The following is a 14,510-nucleotide window of genomic DNA, read 5'->3' as shown; positions in this document are numbered from 1 at the left end:
TATTTATTAAGGAAAATGATTTTAATAACAGAAAAAGTGCCTCATAGTTTAAAGATGCTAGGCACTAGTTGGAGTTAATAACCTATCAAGTTTTGTACAAGTGATGTCACACCTCAAGGAAGCCATAACTAATAAATAGATTATCTTCGGGTTGCTGAAATGTGATTGAAGTTGGGTACGTCAAGTTCCTCCCACAGAATCGTCAGTTCCTCTGTAGGAATAAGGTTATTTTGAAACCAAGCAGGTTCTGACAGTGAAGTTTTTGAGGGCTAGAGTGGGATTCTGAGGTGTAATATCTTGCCTGTCTTTCAACCTTGTGCTGCTGTCCTTCATAGTAGAGCAGGATTTTGTCAATGAAATGTCTGTGTAATTCCAGCACAAAATTGTGTGGGAAATAACAAGATGAGTGATGACAACCAATAATGTCATTCCCTCATTCCTAATTAGTAGCATATCAGCTATTCATTGCATATCCATTCTAAAATTATTTTCAAACCTGCCTCCTGATTTCTTTTCTTAATGCTCTTCTAAAATACAGTTTGTCATGCTCTACCTGTTAGAGATCATTGGAAAAAGAAGTTATATAAAGAATATTCTGTCATATGTAACACCAGTTTACATAGGAAAATATCATTCAGATAGTCTGTTTTATGACTATCACGTTAAGGGCAAAACATACTGGAATAACTGCATTCTTACTAATGCACTTGCAACCAGGTTAAAGTAGAATTAGATAAGATAGTTTGCTAAAAATTATATAGTAGAAATTATTGTAAATGAATTGTAATATATACTGATTTGTATTTGTAAAGAGATGTTCTATATTTTGTAATTATTGTACCGTAATTGAACTGCAGCAATATTTATGGACCCTAATTATTGTAACTCCCCACAGAATTCTAGATATAAGTATTTTTACTTGGGATATATAGATCTATAGCATAAATATTTAAATATAGCCACCTCTCATTGTAAATCTCTTTTTGGGATAAACTGTCAAGTTTGAACTTGGCAACACACTTTTTTTTTTTTTTTAAATAATTGAATTAAATGAGTCTCTCTGTGTAGGGGATGCACAGTTGACTATTTGCAGTCTTATACTTGGAAAGGTAAAAGATTTGAAATTATTTTAACTTTTTGGATTGAAAAATAAGCTGTAATTTTATTTTTGTATTAATCCCATGTGACAAAAATATTAAAATCATTTAAAAATTGATTAGTTCATGCCAGGGTACTACTGCTCATGGGACAGTTCATTTTGGCAAAGTATATTACCTACATAACCTACTTTGATAGGAATTGTCTAGGGCAGAAACTGTTTTACAGATAAATGAAAATACTTTACTTCAGTATTGCTTACTTAACTCAGCTCAGAAAAAAAAAAAAAAAAAAAAAAAGGATATGAGGAAATGATTCTTTACAGAACCAAAAAAAACCCTTGGTTATATAAAAATATACTTTATTGCCTCTACCTTTTTGTTTTTTTTATGTGTAATGTTTCAAGAATTTATTTTTATGCAATCATAAGAGGGCTCAGATATTGTTCACAATGCAGTAAAACCCTGAAATGACTTTGAGGCTAATACAACCTTGGAGGAAAATCAAAAAACACTGAAAGTTACTGTCTATTTTGTTAACACTGGATAACAATGACTTGTTCGAACAAGTTATCTTGCCAGGTTTTACCTGTAGTTCATATGCTAGATAGCAATCCAGTTCACATTTTTACGAATGTGATGTTTAAATCATGTCAATAAACATTTTGTACATAATGACAATTTCCTATGAATAGCTTACAGACTTCCTTTGGAATCATTCTTATTTCAAATGCCAGGATAAGAACTTAAAAGTTTGTAAATTATTTCTTGACCTACATCATTTTGTATTAAAACAAATGCGAAATGTTCAAAATAAAACTGTGTACTAATTTTATTATACTTGGGACTCCTTTTGCTAACAGTTTTTCACCACGAAGCTCCAAAGGTTAAATTCTGATTGCACTGTTTGGAGAATGAGAGGGAATGCACGGAATTCAATAATCAATCTACTCTATCATAGTGTGCAAGTCTTATGAATGATTACTGTTCACCAGAAAGGAGTAATGTGATTAGAGTAATTCTATGAAATGGCTACTCTTATTCCCCTACTGTCTAGGAGATTAATATGCCCCTAGATGCAGATCTGTGGAAACAGTCAGGAAAATCTGGGCAACCCCCTAAAATGTCAAAACCAAATCTACTGTGTTCATCTGCCAGGAAACACTGGGACAGGTAACCCAGCTGTACTCGCTTTGTTACACAGTTTACAGAAGCAAACTTCAGGATACCAAAATACACTTTCCAGATGTGATACCACTGTGAAAAAAGAGTGAGTAGTTTTCACAGTTCCACACATTTCTGAAAAGCACCTTTAAGGCAGCTGAAGCTGAACAGTAAAAAAGAAAAAAAAGGGGTGTGGGGGGCAAGGCCAAGCAGGGGATGTCCCAGCCCAGGTTGCTTAAGTACATGGACTTTTCATAGCACATCCGATTCAGCAGATTGAGCTGAACAATTTTTTAACTAAGTATTTGTCCAAGGAGACAGAAAAGGATACGCTGATCTCACCATGTTTTCTTGCTAGTATTGTTAGTCCTTAGCTTTGAAATAGTCTGATGAGACAGATGTTCTTTTACATAGATATGCTATTTTATGAGCAAACAGTCCTTACAAAAATAAATAAAGGAAATTCAGCTACAAGCCATTTCTAGATAGTTAATGGTTTAAGGGAGAACATATATATATGGATACATAGAATACCCGTTCAATTTTATTACAGAAATGTAAGGGGAAAAAAAGTAATCCATATATGCATAATTACATGGCGATTGGCAACCTTAAAATACAGCCAATCATAGTTATCACTCAATACAGAAAAACTACAAGTCAACTCAACCATTAAAGCATATTTCATGAGTTTTCAGATTTGCTTATACATGTATATGGATATAATGACAGAAACGTTATAGCTGATCATTAACACAGATTTAAACATCCCTAAGAAAAGTATAGTCACTGAAAAAGTGTACATAAAAATGTATTTGAACAGTGTTTTTTTGGAGGTTGGATGACAGAACAATGTAGACTAAAAATTGGAACACTCTAATATGATATGCTTGTGTTCTCTCTATAACTTTTTAACCATTACTTGTCTAAGATGCATAAATGCTTTTGTATGTTTCTTTTCCAGAGAATGCATGGTAAAAGCCCACTTTCCACTTTTCCAGTGTTTCTACAGCTGCCTTATTTGGTTGTAGACTAACTGAAATCTTGAACTTAAAAAGTATTTTAAGCTGTGGAAACATCAGAAGTTCTGATGTACAAAAGCTCGAGTGGCCTAACTTAAACAAGATGCAGTTTTACAAATGCTGCTATTTTCTGCTGCTTTTAAAAGCACTTCTCATACTAAAGCAACTTGAACTGAGATACATATACAAAAAGAAATGTTTTTGGTTGCTTTTCTTTCTTAATCGGATTGTCCCCAGCCAGAGACCTCCAAGTGAGTGTGAAGCATCTGCAGCAAACTAGTAGCATGGAAATGCTGATGTTCTCACTGGTGGTACTGCTGCTGTTCAAGTCATATTGGCAGGTCTAGTAACTTCCAAATTCTTATATCAAGCTGTTTTTACAGTTTTTGAATACATAATGCAGTACCAATTGCTTATTTATAGAAAAAAAATAATATCTGTGTAGAACTGGAAATAATACTGTTATTCACTATATTATTTTGTTAAATAAGTAAAATTCTGGAATCATCAGCCTGTGCTCTGCATCATCCAATAAGGTGTATAGACATCTAATTTTTAGCTTGCAGGCTCCCAGTACTCTACAGAGCACAGAAAACTGAAAAAAAAAAAAAAAGATGATGGTTCAGGTATCAGATATGTCTGATTATCTAATTGCACAATGCAGCAACATGTCCCCCAAATATAAGAGAGACATGCATTTTGCATGTACAGCTAAGCTTGCTATGGTAGAAGATAGTCCTAGGTGTGCTCAGTAGTAAGTTATGTAAGACAGTTAATCCTCTGCAGTTTCATAGTAACAATTTCCATCTTGCATGCCTAGAGTGGAAACCAATGTTGTAAATCTGCAAATGCAGGAGCATCAATATCCTGGCTTTTCTAAAAGCTGCCCTGTTCAACTGCACAGGACTGTGGTAAGTTTCCTCAGGATATGTCATTCTGTGTATCCTAATACTTTATATTCCAAATGGCACTAAGATACAGTGAATAGCTTTAAATGAAAATCTCAAAAGCGCAGGTGTTGAATAAAAGCCATTATTTGCCATAAAAATGATACACCATATACATGCTTTCCCCAAAGGCACATAAGACACAGTTGTGTCAGATTAATTGTTTTATTAACACAGCCAATCATTCACCTCTGACTTAAAATAATCTTGATCCCCTCATTCCACAAGAATGTATGATGTACATAGAAACAGTTTACCTGTCTCCTTTGAGAGTGACGTTCACTGCTATCATCTTCTATCTTCAGTATTTTTGTTAAACTAATCAATTAAGTCCTTTCCCTCAGCAGCAGGGCTTCCAACCAGTGCCTTGCAGCAGCACCAGGTAGAAGAATCTGCCTTAAACATCTGCAGTTGTGCCTCTAGCCAACATCTGAGTAAGCAGTTTTTTTTTTTTTCAATGTGCTCAAATGGTGTAAAATTCCATTTTTCCTGGAAAAAATTTATTCTGTTCATCAGAAGTCCTGAGCAATCTCGAGCTACAAAAGCATTTTCTTTATAATTCAGCAGCAGTTTAGTCAGAAGATATTTTGGAATACTTAACAAATCCATACAATTGAATGAATTAATTCATTCAATTAATTCAATTTGTTTATTTTTCTAAATTATTATTATTTTTAATTCAGCATCTGAAAGACTGATACAGAAAACAGCCATGAAAGATCATTTTGCTTGGCACGTCTGAAAACAGTAAAAAGACTTAAGTTCTATTTAAAGCATTGGTTTACTGAATAAGTTACTTGGCTTCTAATTTAAAAAGATCTCTTCCTACATCATTGAAGCAGCATATTTAATGCAGCTATTTTGAGTAAACTTCCATTTTAAAACTACCTTGGCTCTATTTTATTAATGAATTTTAGTGATAGATGACTTATGATTGAGTATTTGCTGAGAAATATCTTTTGTACACACTCACCTTTGAGCAAAGACCAGTAATTTTAAGGAAGTTATTGGGAGCATGGACTCTTACTATGATACATGATAAAGCAGCACAACTAAATCAGCTAAAAATGTAAACTGAATTCTACTACAGTTCTTGCAATAAAAGCAAGGAAATCCAGTTTTTCAGTATATTTTTATAAATATCAGCTTTTGTTCAGCATTTATTAAAAAATTAATTTTTGATAAAGACAATGTATGTCTTCTTTCTGAATATAGTTAAGACTGCTAGGTATGATGAAGTCTAACTTTCAGTGAGGATTTGTAAACTGCATTCCTCCCATAAAAAGCACACACCATGTAGGTGTCTCTCCTATCAATGCTGATACTACTTTGGCCTGTGAATAAGAAGTTAAATAAATGCTTACTGAACCATTCTTTTCAGCACATGGAGATTGCTGATTAGCTGTTACCCTGGGTAATGCTCTCAAAACAGTTAAAATGCTTCCTTTAAATAGCAAGGCATACCATAAGGGTTTTCAAAATAGCACACATGAAAAGTTCATTAAAATGAAACTCAAGCCAACTGGTTAAAAAACTGATTAGATAATCTTCTATAAGAGAATGGATCAAATTAATGGTTACTTTAATATAACGTGTTGTTTTGCATAGCTTTTATTTGGTTGGCTTGTCCAGTATGACACACCAACATGCTGATTAAGTGGCAAAAGTATGAAAGGATGACAGCATTGTTTATCGTTGTGTTTCTAAGGTCTTGGGCTTATATACAGGAGCATTTTTCTCCTGAAGTGACGGAAGCCCCTTAATTATGTCTGCAGCTTTCTCTGCTATCATAATAGTTGGGGCATTCAAATTCCCACTGACAATACTGGGCATTATTGAGGCATCTACTACTCTCAAATTTTCAACACCAATTACTTTTGTTTGGGGATCAACTACAGCGGTGCTATCTGAAAGCTGACCCATTTTACAGGTGCAGGAAGGATGATAAGCACTATCAGCCTTCTGTCTTACGAAAGCATCTATTTCTTTGTCAGACTGAACATAGTTTCCTGGTTGAATTTCAGGGCCACGAAACTTTTCAAAAGCTTTCTGAGCAAAGATCTCCCTGGTCAGCTTGACGCACTGGCGGAATTCCCAAATATCTCTTTCTGTAAGGAAAGAAAATAAGAGGACTGTAAGTGCACTCTTATATAACAGAAAAAAATAGCATCAAAGAAGGAAGACTGGAGGGGACGTCTCCCACTCATTGCTGAAGGCCAAAATAAAGCCAAACAGTTTTTAAAGTCACAGATATTTACATTCACTGTGAGCAAAATTGCTACATATCTGGCACACTCTCAAAAGGGAATAAGGAGAAGAAATGAACATAACCCAGGCAAATGTTAAGAACTCTGACGGCATCTGCAGTGCAGAATTCTGTAGGTTTATACAGTGCTTTGCACAGAGGCCTCTTTGATATTAACTGACTTTAAAATTAAATAACAAGGCACCAACTATCACTTCTGAACTGGTGTTGAGTAGATGTGAAATTCTGCTACTGGCACAAAATGCATTAATCAGATGAAGGAGAGGCTGCTTTTACCTGTGGACATGTAGTTAGGCTCAATGATTGGATGGTCCTTTGGGTTTGTACTTTTCAGTTTCACCCAGCCTACACTTGTGCTCCTCATGGGTCCCACGTGGACCTGCAACAGCCACACCATGCTCATGACACAATCCCAACAGACATATTTCCAAATTCAGTGTGATTTTTTTTTTCAAGATTTTACAAATTAAGCAACTGTAAATGTTAAAGGAAGATAATGAAAAAAGTCGAAGTATGAATATTTTTCCATTTTATATAAATTTGCAGAATCACAGAATCATCTAGGTTGGAAGAGACCTCCAAGATCACCTAGTCCAACCTCTGACCTAACACTAACAAGTCCTCCACTAAACCACATCACTAAGCTCTACATCTAAACGTCTTTTAAAGACCTCCAGGGACGGTGACTGAACCACTTCCCTGGGCAGCCTATTCCAATGCCCTTTCTAAAGGCATCTGCCTAAACTGCAGTGGAACAGGGAACACCTTGGGTTAGTTTTGTACAGCATCTAGCACAATGGTATCCTAATGAACAGCACTATGGCACCTCAGTAGTGCAAATACTTAAATATTTTCTCAGAGATAAAAAGCAACATAATTTTGGTAGCAATATCAAATAATAAGCCTGTATTTTTCCCCAGTGTAGGTTAAGCCAACTCTTTGTGTAATAATGAAAAAGGTATTTTCCTGTATATAGCCAAATTAGCGATGATTATACTAAACGGTAAGACTACTTGCTAATTGCTACAGAACATTACTCTTCAAATATATGCTCTTCAAAAACTCACCTGGTAAGCTTCCATTGTTGAAGCAACGCGACCATGATCAACCACCTGAGAAGGAATAAAGTGGAACTGAATGTCAGGGTGAGGAACTCCTGGCTCACTTCGAATAAACCCACCAGATTCTAAGTGGGCAGTGGCTCCATCACCTAGAGAGTGTAAATGAGAGAGAAAAAGCCATTACAAGACCTCAGAACAGCAATAAATCTACTTCTTCTTAACCCTTGTTTTACGATAGTTTATAATGTATACATGTATATACAGTGGAAACTGCAAGGAATGCAAATGTTTATGAACAGCTTGCAATTTAAGCAATATGCACCACTTTCACCTACTTCTGAATCACTAGGTAACTGTAACTACATCTAATTTTGGAAATTCCAGTTATTTGAGAGTAGGATGTTACAGTTACCTCAGTGTAACTGGCAGAAGCACTGCCAGAGGCAGATCTGTAATCAATATCCTGACAGGTGTGGAGGGAACCAGCTGCAGCATCCTGATATCACTGCACTGCATGCTCCATGACATGCAGCATAACTATCCCATTAGTCACATGTAACAGGCAGAGCCATCCCCAGCGCCTACCCTGAAGGGAAAAGATGAAGAGACTACGATGCCCCTCATATTATGTTATTTTCAAATCCATTTAAAACCATGATTCAGCCCTCAGTTCATATTTACTTGCATGGTAAAATGCCACATGTACACAGCATAAATCATCGCTTTGGATCAACTGCTAACATAAGGATTAAGCAGGAGATGAAGTCCTTGAGTTTGGCCAAACTATTTTACTGATTTCAATGATGACTTTTACAAACTTTTTAAAATACAACGTACAGTTGGATCATTATAAAACTACAGTGTCATTTTTAACAGAAGTCACTCTTATTTACCTGCAAGCCTAATGGGTTCTGGTCAGAACAACAAAATACTTCATTTGGGGTGAGATAATGAAAAACAAATTCACAGTACATTTTTATCTACACAGTATCTATTTCTAAATAGATTTTTTTCTTAATTTTTATTTTTTAAAACAGCTTTTCTCAGGCACCAAGATTTAAAAGTAGGTTATTTTCTTAAAATTAAGGAGATTGAACTGTGTTAAAAAAATGTTTAAAACCTCACTTGATACTTAAGACATAACAGTTTTAAAAGACTCCTACCTGTAAGAAAAAAAAATCTTTCAGGCCTATTTGGAAGATCCAATTATTTAGTGGACATGAAAAACAATTTATATAAAGGTTCACAGACTTTGAAATTCACAGACAAAAGGCTGTAATAATTCAGAAGTGATGAACAGAGGAACAATTGCATACTTCGTTTCATACCTGTGAACTTCCAAAGCCATTCTAGACCAATCCTTGCCATGCTAACCGGCTTTTGTGCACTATACAGAGTGATAGGTTTGGTGCACTTTTGCTGGATGTACACTTCTAAGTGATCTTGAAGATTCTGGCCTACTCCTGGTTAAATGTTTAAAAATAGGGCAGGAGGGAGAAGAAAAGAAAAAGTTATTTCACAGAGAACAATTATAAATAACATTTGCTACCAGAAAACAACACAAATGGGAACTAAACTAACCTCTTACAAGGGCAGTGATGACTAACACCAAGACCATGAGTCATATCAGCCTTTTGCTCATGTCAGAACAAGGTTTTACATAAACATAGCATAACTAGAATGAAAATAGAAAGTTAAATGTAGACATATCACTTGTTCTAAAATTGCCAGATATGACTTCTAAATACAGTGCTAGATTTTCTAGTTTAAAGGAAAAGTTTATGTTATTCCTTCCATCTTTGAATATATATGACGATGGAAGCTTATGCAATCTGTTGTGGATCAAAACCACTCATCCAAAATTCTAAATATGCTGCTTCAGTGGCATTTTTCAGAAAGGCATTTTCCACTATCAAATATAGTGAAGGAACCGTAGGAGGTTATTGCTCCGTTTTAAAACCAGTGCATTTCCACAGATTTGTAACACTATTAGTTTCTGTCCACACAACTTGACATAAAGACAACCAAATTTCATGGATTCATTCCATTTAATGGTCTGAATTGCCTCCTTAGGAAGGTACAAGGTTGAAAGAAGTAATAAAATTACCAGGAAGGTGGCAAACAACAGGGATTCCCAGTTTTTTTAGATCATCTGCATTGCCAATCCCAGACAGCATAAGCAGCTGTGGAGAATTTATGGCACCTCCACTTAAAATAACTTCTTTACTGGCAAAAGCCTAAAATGAAACAAGCACAAAAGTCCTGACGTTATTAAGCTTGATCTGAATGTGACACATCAAGAGCTTCTGCTCAGATACTATTTTGAGCCAGATTAGACACCCTTTCCCCACATTTTTCCTATTCCAAATCTTTCAGTAAAGAGAAATGTTCAAGCTTTCAGTCTGAGGGGACAAGCCATAACTTGATGTTACACAAGAGCGTTGTGTAATATTTCGAGCTGGAACCTATGTTGTAATTGTACACTGTCTCTATATAGTGACTAGTGTGCTGAAATACTGGGATTTCTGAAAAGCAATTCTGAAAATGCTGTAGAGGGAAATACAATGGAGATGTTAATCTCCCAGTCAAGACAACTGAAATATCACTTGCTGTAAAGTAACTCACAAGGAATCATACACAGGAAGAGAAAACAGTTTCAGAAAGCTTGTATTTTGTATAGTGAAGCATCCCTTGCAACAATTTTTCCTTCCTTCCTTCCTTCCTTCCTTCCTTCCTTCCTTCCTTCCTTCCTTCCTTCCTTCCTTCCTTCCTTCCTTCCTTCCTTCCTTCCTTCTGTCCGTCTTTCTGTCTTTTTAAATTTTGCTTCAAATAACGTATTTTATACTGGAAAATAAAAATCTCTTACCTTTTTCCTTTGACCATTTTTCAAATACTCAACACCAATGGATTTTGTTCCTTGAAACAAGATTTTTGTTACAAGTGTCTTCTCTGTGATTGACAAATTTGGGCGGGATATGGCTGGGTGAAGGTAAGCACTTGCTGCGCTCCATCTTTGACCTACAATTTTTATTAACATAAAAAATCAAAATAGTCATGCTAACTATTCTTCAAGATTTTCACCAATACCAATTAGGACGTTTATACAGGTTTTATACACTCTTCTGTAGAGTTCAAAGCAAATGTGCTTTGATATAATAACTAAAGATTTTATTTTAACATAACAAACTTCTCAGTGACATTCTGCAAACCTACTCTCTCAAATTTAACTATTAATCAAGACCTGGATGCCAACTCAAATTTCAATGAAATACAGCCTAGACTGATAACCAGCTGCTGTGAAACAAATACTTGTATATTTAGAGTGTAGTAGCTGTTCAGCAAACCAAACAACTGAAAGCACGGGTTATACATCTATATTCTAAAATGCTTTCAGAGGCACTTCTGGTGGGTCAGAAACACAAATTCCTTACAGAATCCTTTATGATTTACCTTTGTGTACAGTCATGTCCATCCAGCCAAATCCTTCTTGCTGATAGCCATTCATATCATCTGTGAAGGGATACCCAGCTTGCTGAGTTGCCTCCAGGAATGCGTGATGAAGAGGATGGTTTGTTTTCCCTCTTGACACATGCAGAGGTCCTTTTCCACCTCTATACTGATCTGGTCCCAGTTCATGTGTTTGTGCCTTCTTAAAATAGGGCAAGCAATGTTCATAGTCCCATCCTACAGCCCCTTCTCTGCTCCATCGATTATAATCTTCAGCATGCCCACGAATATACACCATTGCATTGAGAGAAGAGGAACCACCCCACACCCTTCCTCGGGGCCAGTACATAATCCGATTATCCATATGTTTCTGTGAAGTTGTGTGGTAATACCAGTTATATTTCTCATCACAGAGGTTGTAAGTTAATGCAGCAGGCATATGAATCTTCCACATCAGTCTCTTACTACCTAGAAGGGTATCTTTAGGGCCTGCTTCCAAAAGTAGTACAGTACTGAGAGGGTCTTCGGTCAACCTGTTGGCTAATACACACCCAGCTGATCCAGCTCCAACAATGACATAATTAAAAGAGTTTGCCTTTTCAGAACTAAGCTGAGACACTGCACGTGAGATTCTGAATGATTTGTTGATGCCCAACATGTTCCTTAACAGGTGTGCTTTAAACAGAGCTCCTGTTACTTTGTGCATCTGACTCACAGGGCTGTAACATTTAACTCCTTTGATTAAGTAGAACATCTTTACTAAGAACATCACTCCTACAGTATTTTCTCCAAAATTGTGTGTTTTGTCCTAGAAAAACAAACAAAAAATCCTAATTAAAACATAAGCGTTAGTACAGTGTATGACCTCTAAAATGTCCACCATTTTCAGGTAAAAATGTCATATTTCACCCATTCTCACTATCCTAAGGGTTAACTACAATGCCAATAAAACAGTAATTTACTTTGAAAGTTGCTGTCTTATTCTTTTGATGCATTATATGCACCAGCTGAGTGGCACAGTATTTTACAGGTGAATACCTGCAGCACATTTTCAAGTATTTGCCAAGACCATAAAGAATGGACACCTTTGTTTACTTGGAAGTCTGTCTTCATCTGCCTCTAGTAGATGAGAATTTAAGAAAAACAACAATGTCATACACTGCTCTGTAAGTTTGTGAGTCAGTGGTAGTGTACAGCCAATTCACAACCATGGACATGATTCAGTTGGGAGCACAGTGCGATGAATATTCTTGCTGTAGTTCTGCCAGATCAAAACCAGGATGGTTCTCTACAAGGCACATGCAACAGTGAAATTAATTTTCCGCTATCCCTACATTGAAAAACTACTGTTTTTGAGGTAACATAGGTAAAGGCACAATTTGTACATCTGTGGCTTCTCCCTTATTACCCAGAATGGTTTGGGTTGGAAGGGACCTTAAAGATCATCTAATTCCAATCCCTCTGCCATGTTTAACGTGTTTTAGCTATCACTAAAACGGGACCCTGCAAGAGTGCTCTGAGTACTGCTACAATCCAGTAACATCAGATCCTGAGGCTCAGCTGAACTTGCAATTTTTAACCTTCATAAATTCTTGTGAGCCTTGCAAGCAACACAGGTTGAGCTGTGTGTTCCAGGGGTTCAGGTGCAGGGACTAAATCAAAGATTTTCACAGCCCATTTAAGTGCCAAAGTAACAATGCTGCTGGCCAGTTTGAAGTGTGTCTCTCTTGCTCTCCCTTTGAAACCATTACGTTTGGTTTAGGAAAAATGGATAGATATCCTTGGATTGTAAAAACTAATTTTTCCTGTCCCATGGCTTCTATCTAAGGGGTTGCTGTGGATTCTAAGGACAGCAATCTCTCCAGGGGCTGGTACGCTGTAATGTACTGCCAATCTGAAAAAGACAGGTGAGCTTGCTCCTGGAAACATATTCAACACTATATTATGTTTGTGAAATCTATTTTTTTCAGAAAAGAATTAGGTTATTAATGTTGATTTTCTTACACTTAAGTTTCATAGTTATCCAATATTTTATATTATAAGCCCCACATTGTTGTAAAATATGTTTATTTTCACAAAAAAAAAGTGTCTTAATGAATCATTGAAATGGCTTTTTTTTCTTACTAAAAGGTGGAATAGAGCTGTATTCATTCTCTCATGTGACACTCTACAATTTTGTGAGAGAAATCTCTACAGTGTGTGAGAATACACACAAGCCCTGAAGGCCCAACTCTGTAGCAACATTATATGCAGTCCTTAATTAATGTTATAAGTCTTCCACGTGGAACTGTATTTATTTACAATTTAATGTATGTGCACAAATGCAAATCAGTTGTCTCTCAGGGAACATATGGGAAGAAGCATACTTCTCTTACTTTTCTCTAGGAAGGACAGTAATAAGCTGTACAAATCCTGAATTTTCTAGAACATGAATGACCAGCTATGTGGGAAAACAGTTGCCCTAGCCAAAGAAAAATAAAAAGAAAAAAAAGATGCAAGGTATAGGTCTAAGTCTAGAATTGACATACCTGATTCTCACTTGGCTAATTCAAAATGGATCTCAGCTGAAGTTGGGGGGTTATCATTTACAGATGAAAAATATTAAAAGGGTTGTTCCCTCAGAAGAGGGTTTTGCAATTTCTGGTGATGAACCAGAGGAGAACAGAAAGGTAGAGAGGTTTTACTTGTGTTGTCTTATTTGTGATGAGGATGGCTACAATTCTAAAGGACATATGCTTAATCTAGAGAACTGGTTGGTCATGGCATTTCACAGGAACAGCAGATAGCTGATGGGGTTTGCTGGAGTATGGGCTTGGGCTCTGATAATCTGCAAAAGGTGCTTGGTCAATTACATAAGGAAGACACACTGGCCTGTTTATTTTGGCATGGGATCTATAATACCAACAAATATTGCTGTGCTTTCTGAACAGGCTGTTGGCTGCAAAGCCTATGACCTACATAGGTATTGACTACAAGAGCCAGAGTAGACTGTGGAATCCCTGAAATCGCATTCAGTTGGAGTGAGTTACTCTGTGTCACGGTCTAAGGGGCAGTGCTGGAGGCTACAGTTCTATAGTTTGCTACAGCATAAGCGGTGCCTCCTGAGCTCCTGAAGATGTTATCTCAAACAACACTCAAAAGGCAGCTGATACGATGGGTCTAGGTGTTCATGTCCTGTCTCATGATAGGATACTATTACTGAAGTCTAGATCTCTTTAAAAGCTTGTTTGTTAAGAGCCTCCCATGCATGCAGACTTTGAAACTCATAAAGCAATTCAAATATATATTGAAGAGACTGGTATCATTAAGTCGTGGAACTAGAACATGATGATACTTTGCTCTCTGACAATGTATGCACCTCTATGAGCATACATGGGTTTACCAGTGTTCAAATTCTTTTATAGTTTTATTGAATTTTGCAGGAGTCTTTGAACTGGAGAGCATCAGTCTTCTTTCTAAACTCAGTTTCATCCTGGTCTTTTGAGGGAGAGAATTTACAGCCCACG

The 14,510-nt window shown here is 36.4% G+C and overlaps 1 protein-coding gene across 1 annotated transcript; it reads right to left on the bottom strand.

The window, feature by feature from the left end:
• Positions 1 to 5,919: 5,919 nt before the first annotated feature.
• Positions 5,920 to 11,758, bottom strand: CHDH (choline dehydrogenase; the record flags this gene model as incomplete). The annotated part of the gene is made up of 7 exons (XM_084292807.1): positions 5,920 to 6,338; positions 6,773 to 6,875; positions 7,564 to 7,706; positions 8,886 to 9,020; positions 9,665 to 9,794; positions 10,424 to 10,575; positions 11,008 to 11,758. The coding sequence occupies 7 exons, from the start codon at positions 11,756 to 11,758 to the stop codon at positions 5,920 to 5,922; spliced, it is 1,833 nt and encodes a 610-aa protein (XP_084148933.1).
• Positions 11,759 to 14,510: the final 2,752 nt, after the last annotated feature.

The sequence above is a fragment of the Netta rufina genome, assembly GCF_964035555.1.
Source record: "Netta rufina genome assembly, chromosome: 10".
Classification (NCBI taxonomy): domain Eukaryota; kingdom Metazoa; phylum Chordata; class Aves; order Anseriformes; family Anatidae; genus Netta; species Netta rufina.
The sequence above is the reverse complement of the archived record's forward strand: the minus strand, read 5'-3'. Positions and strand labels throughout refer to the sequence as shown.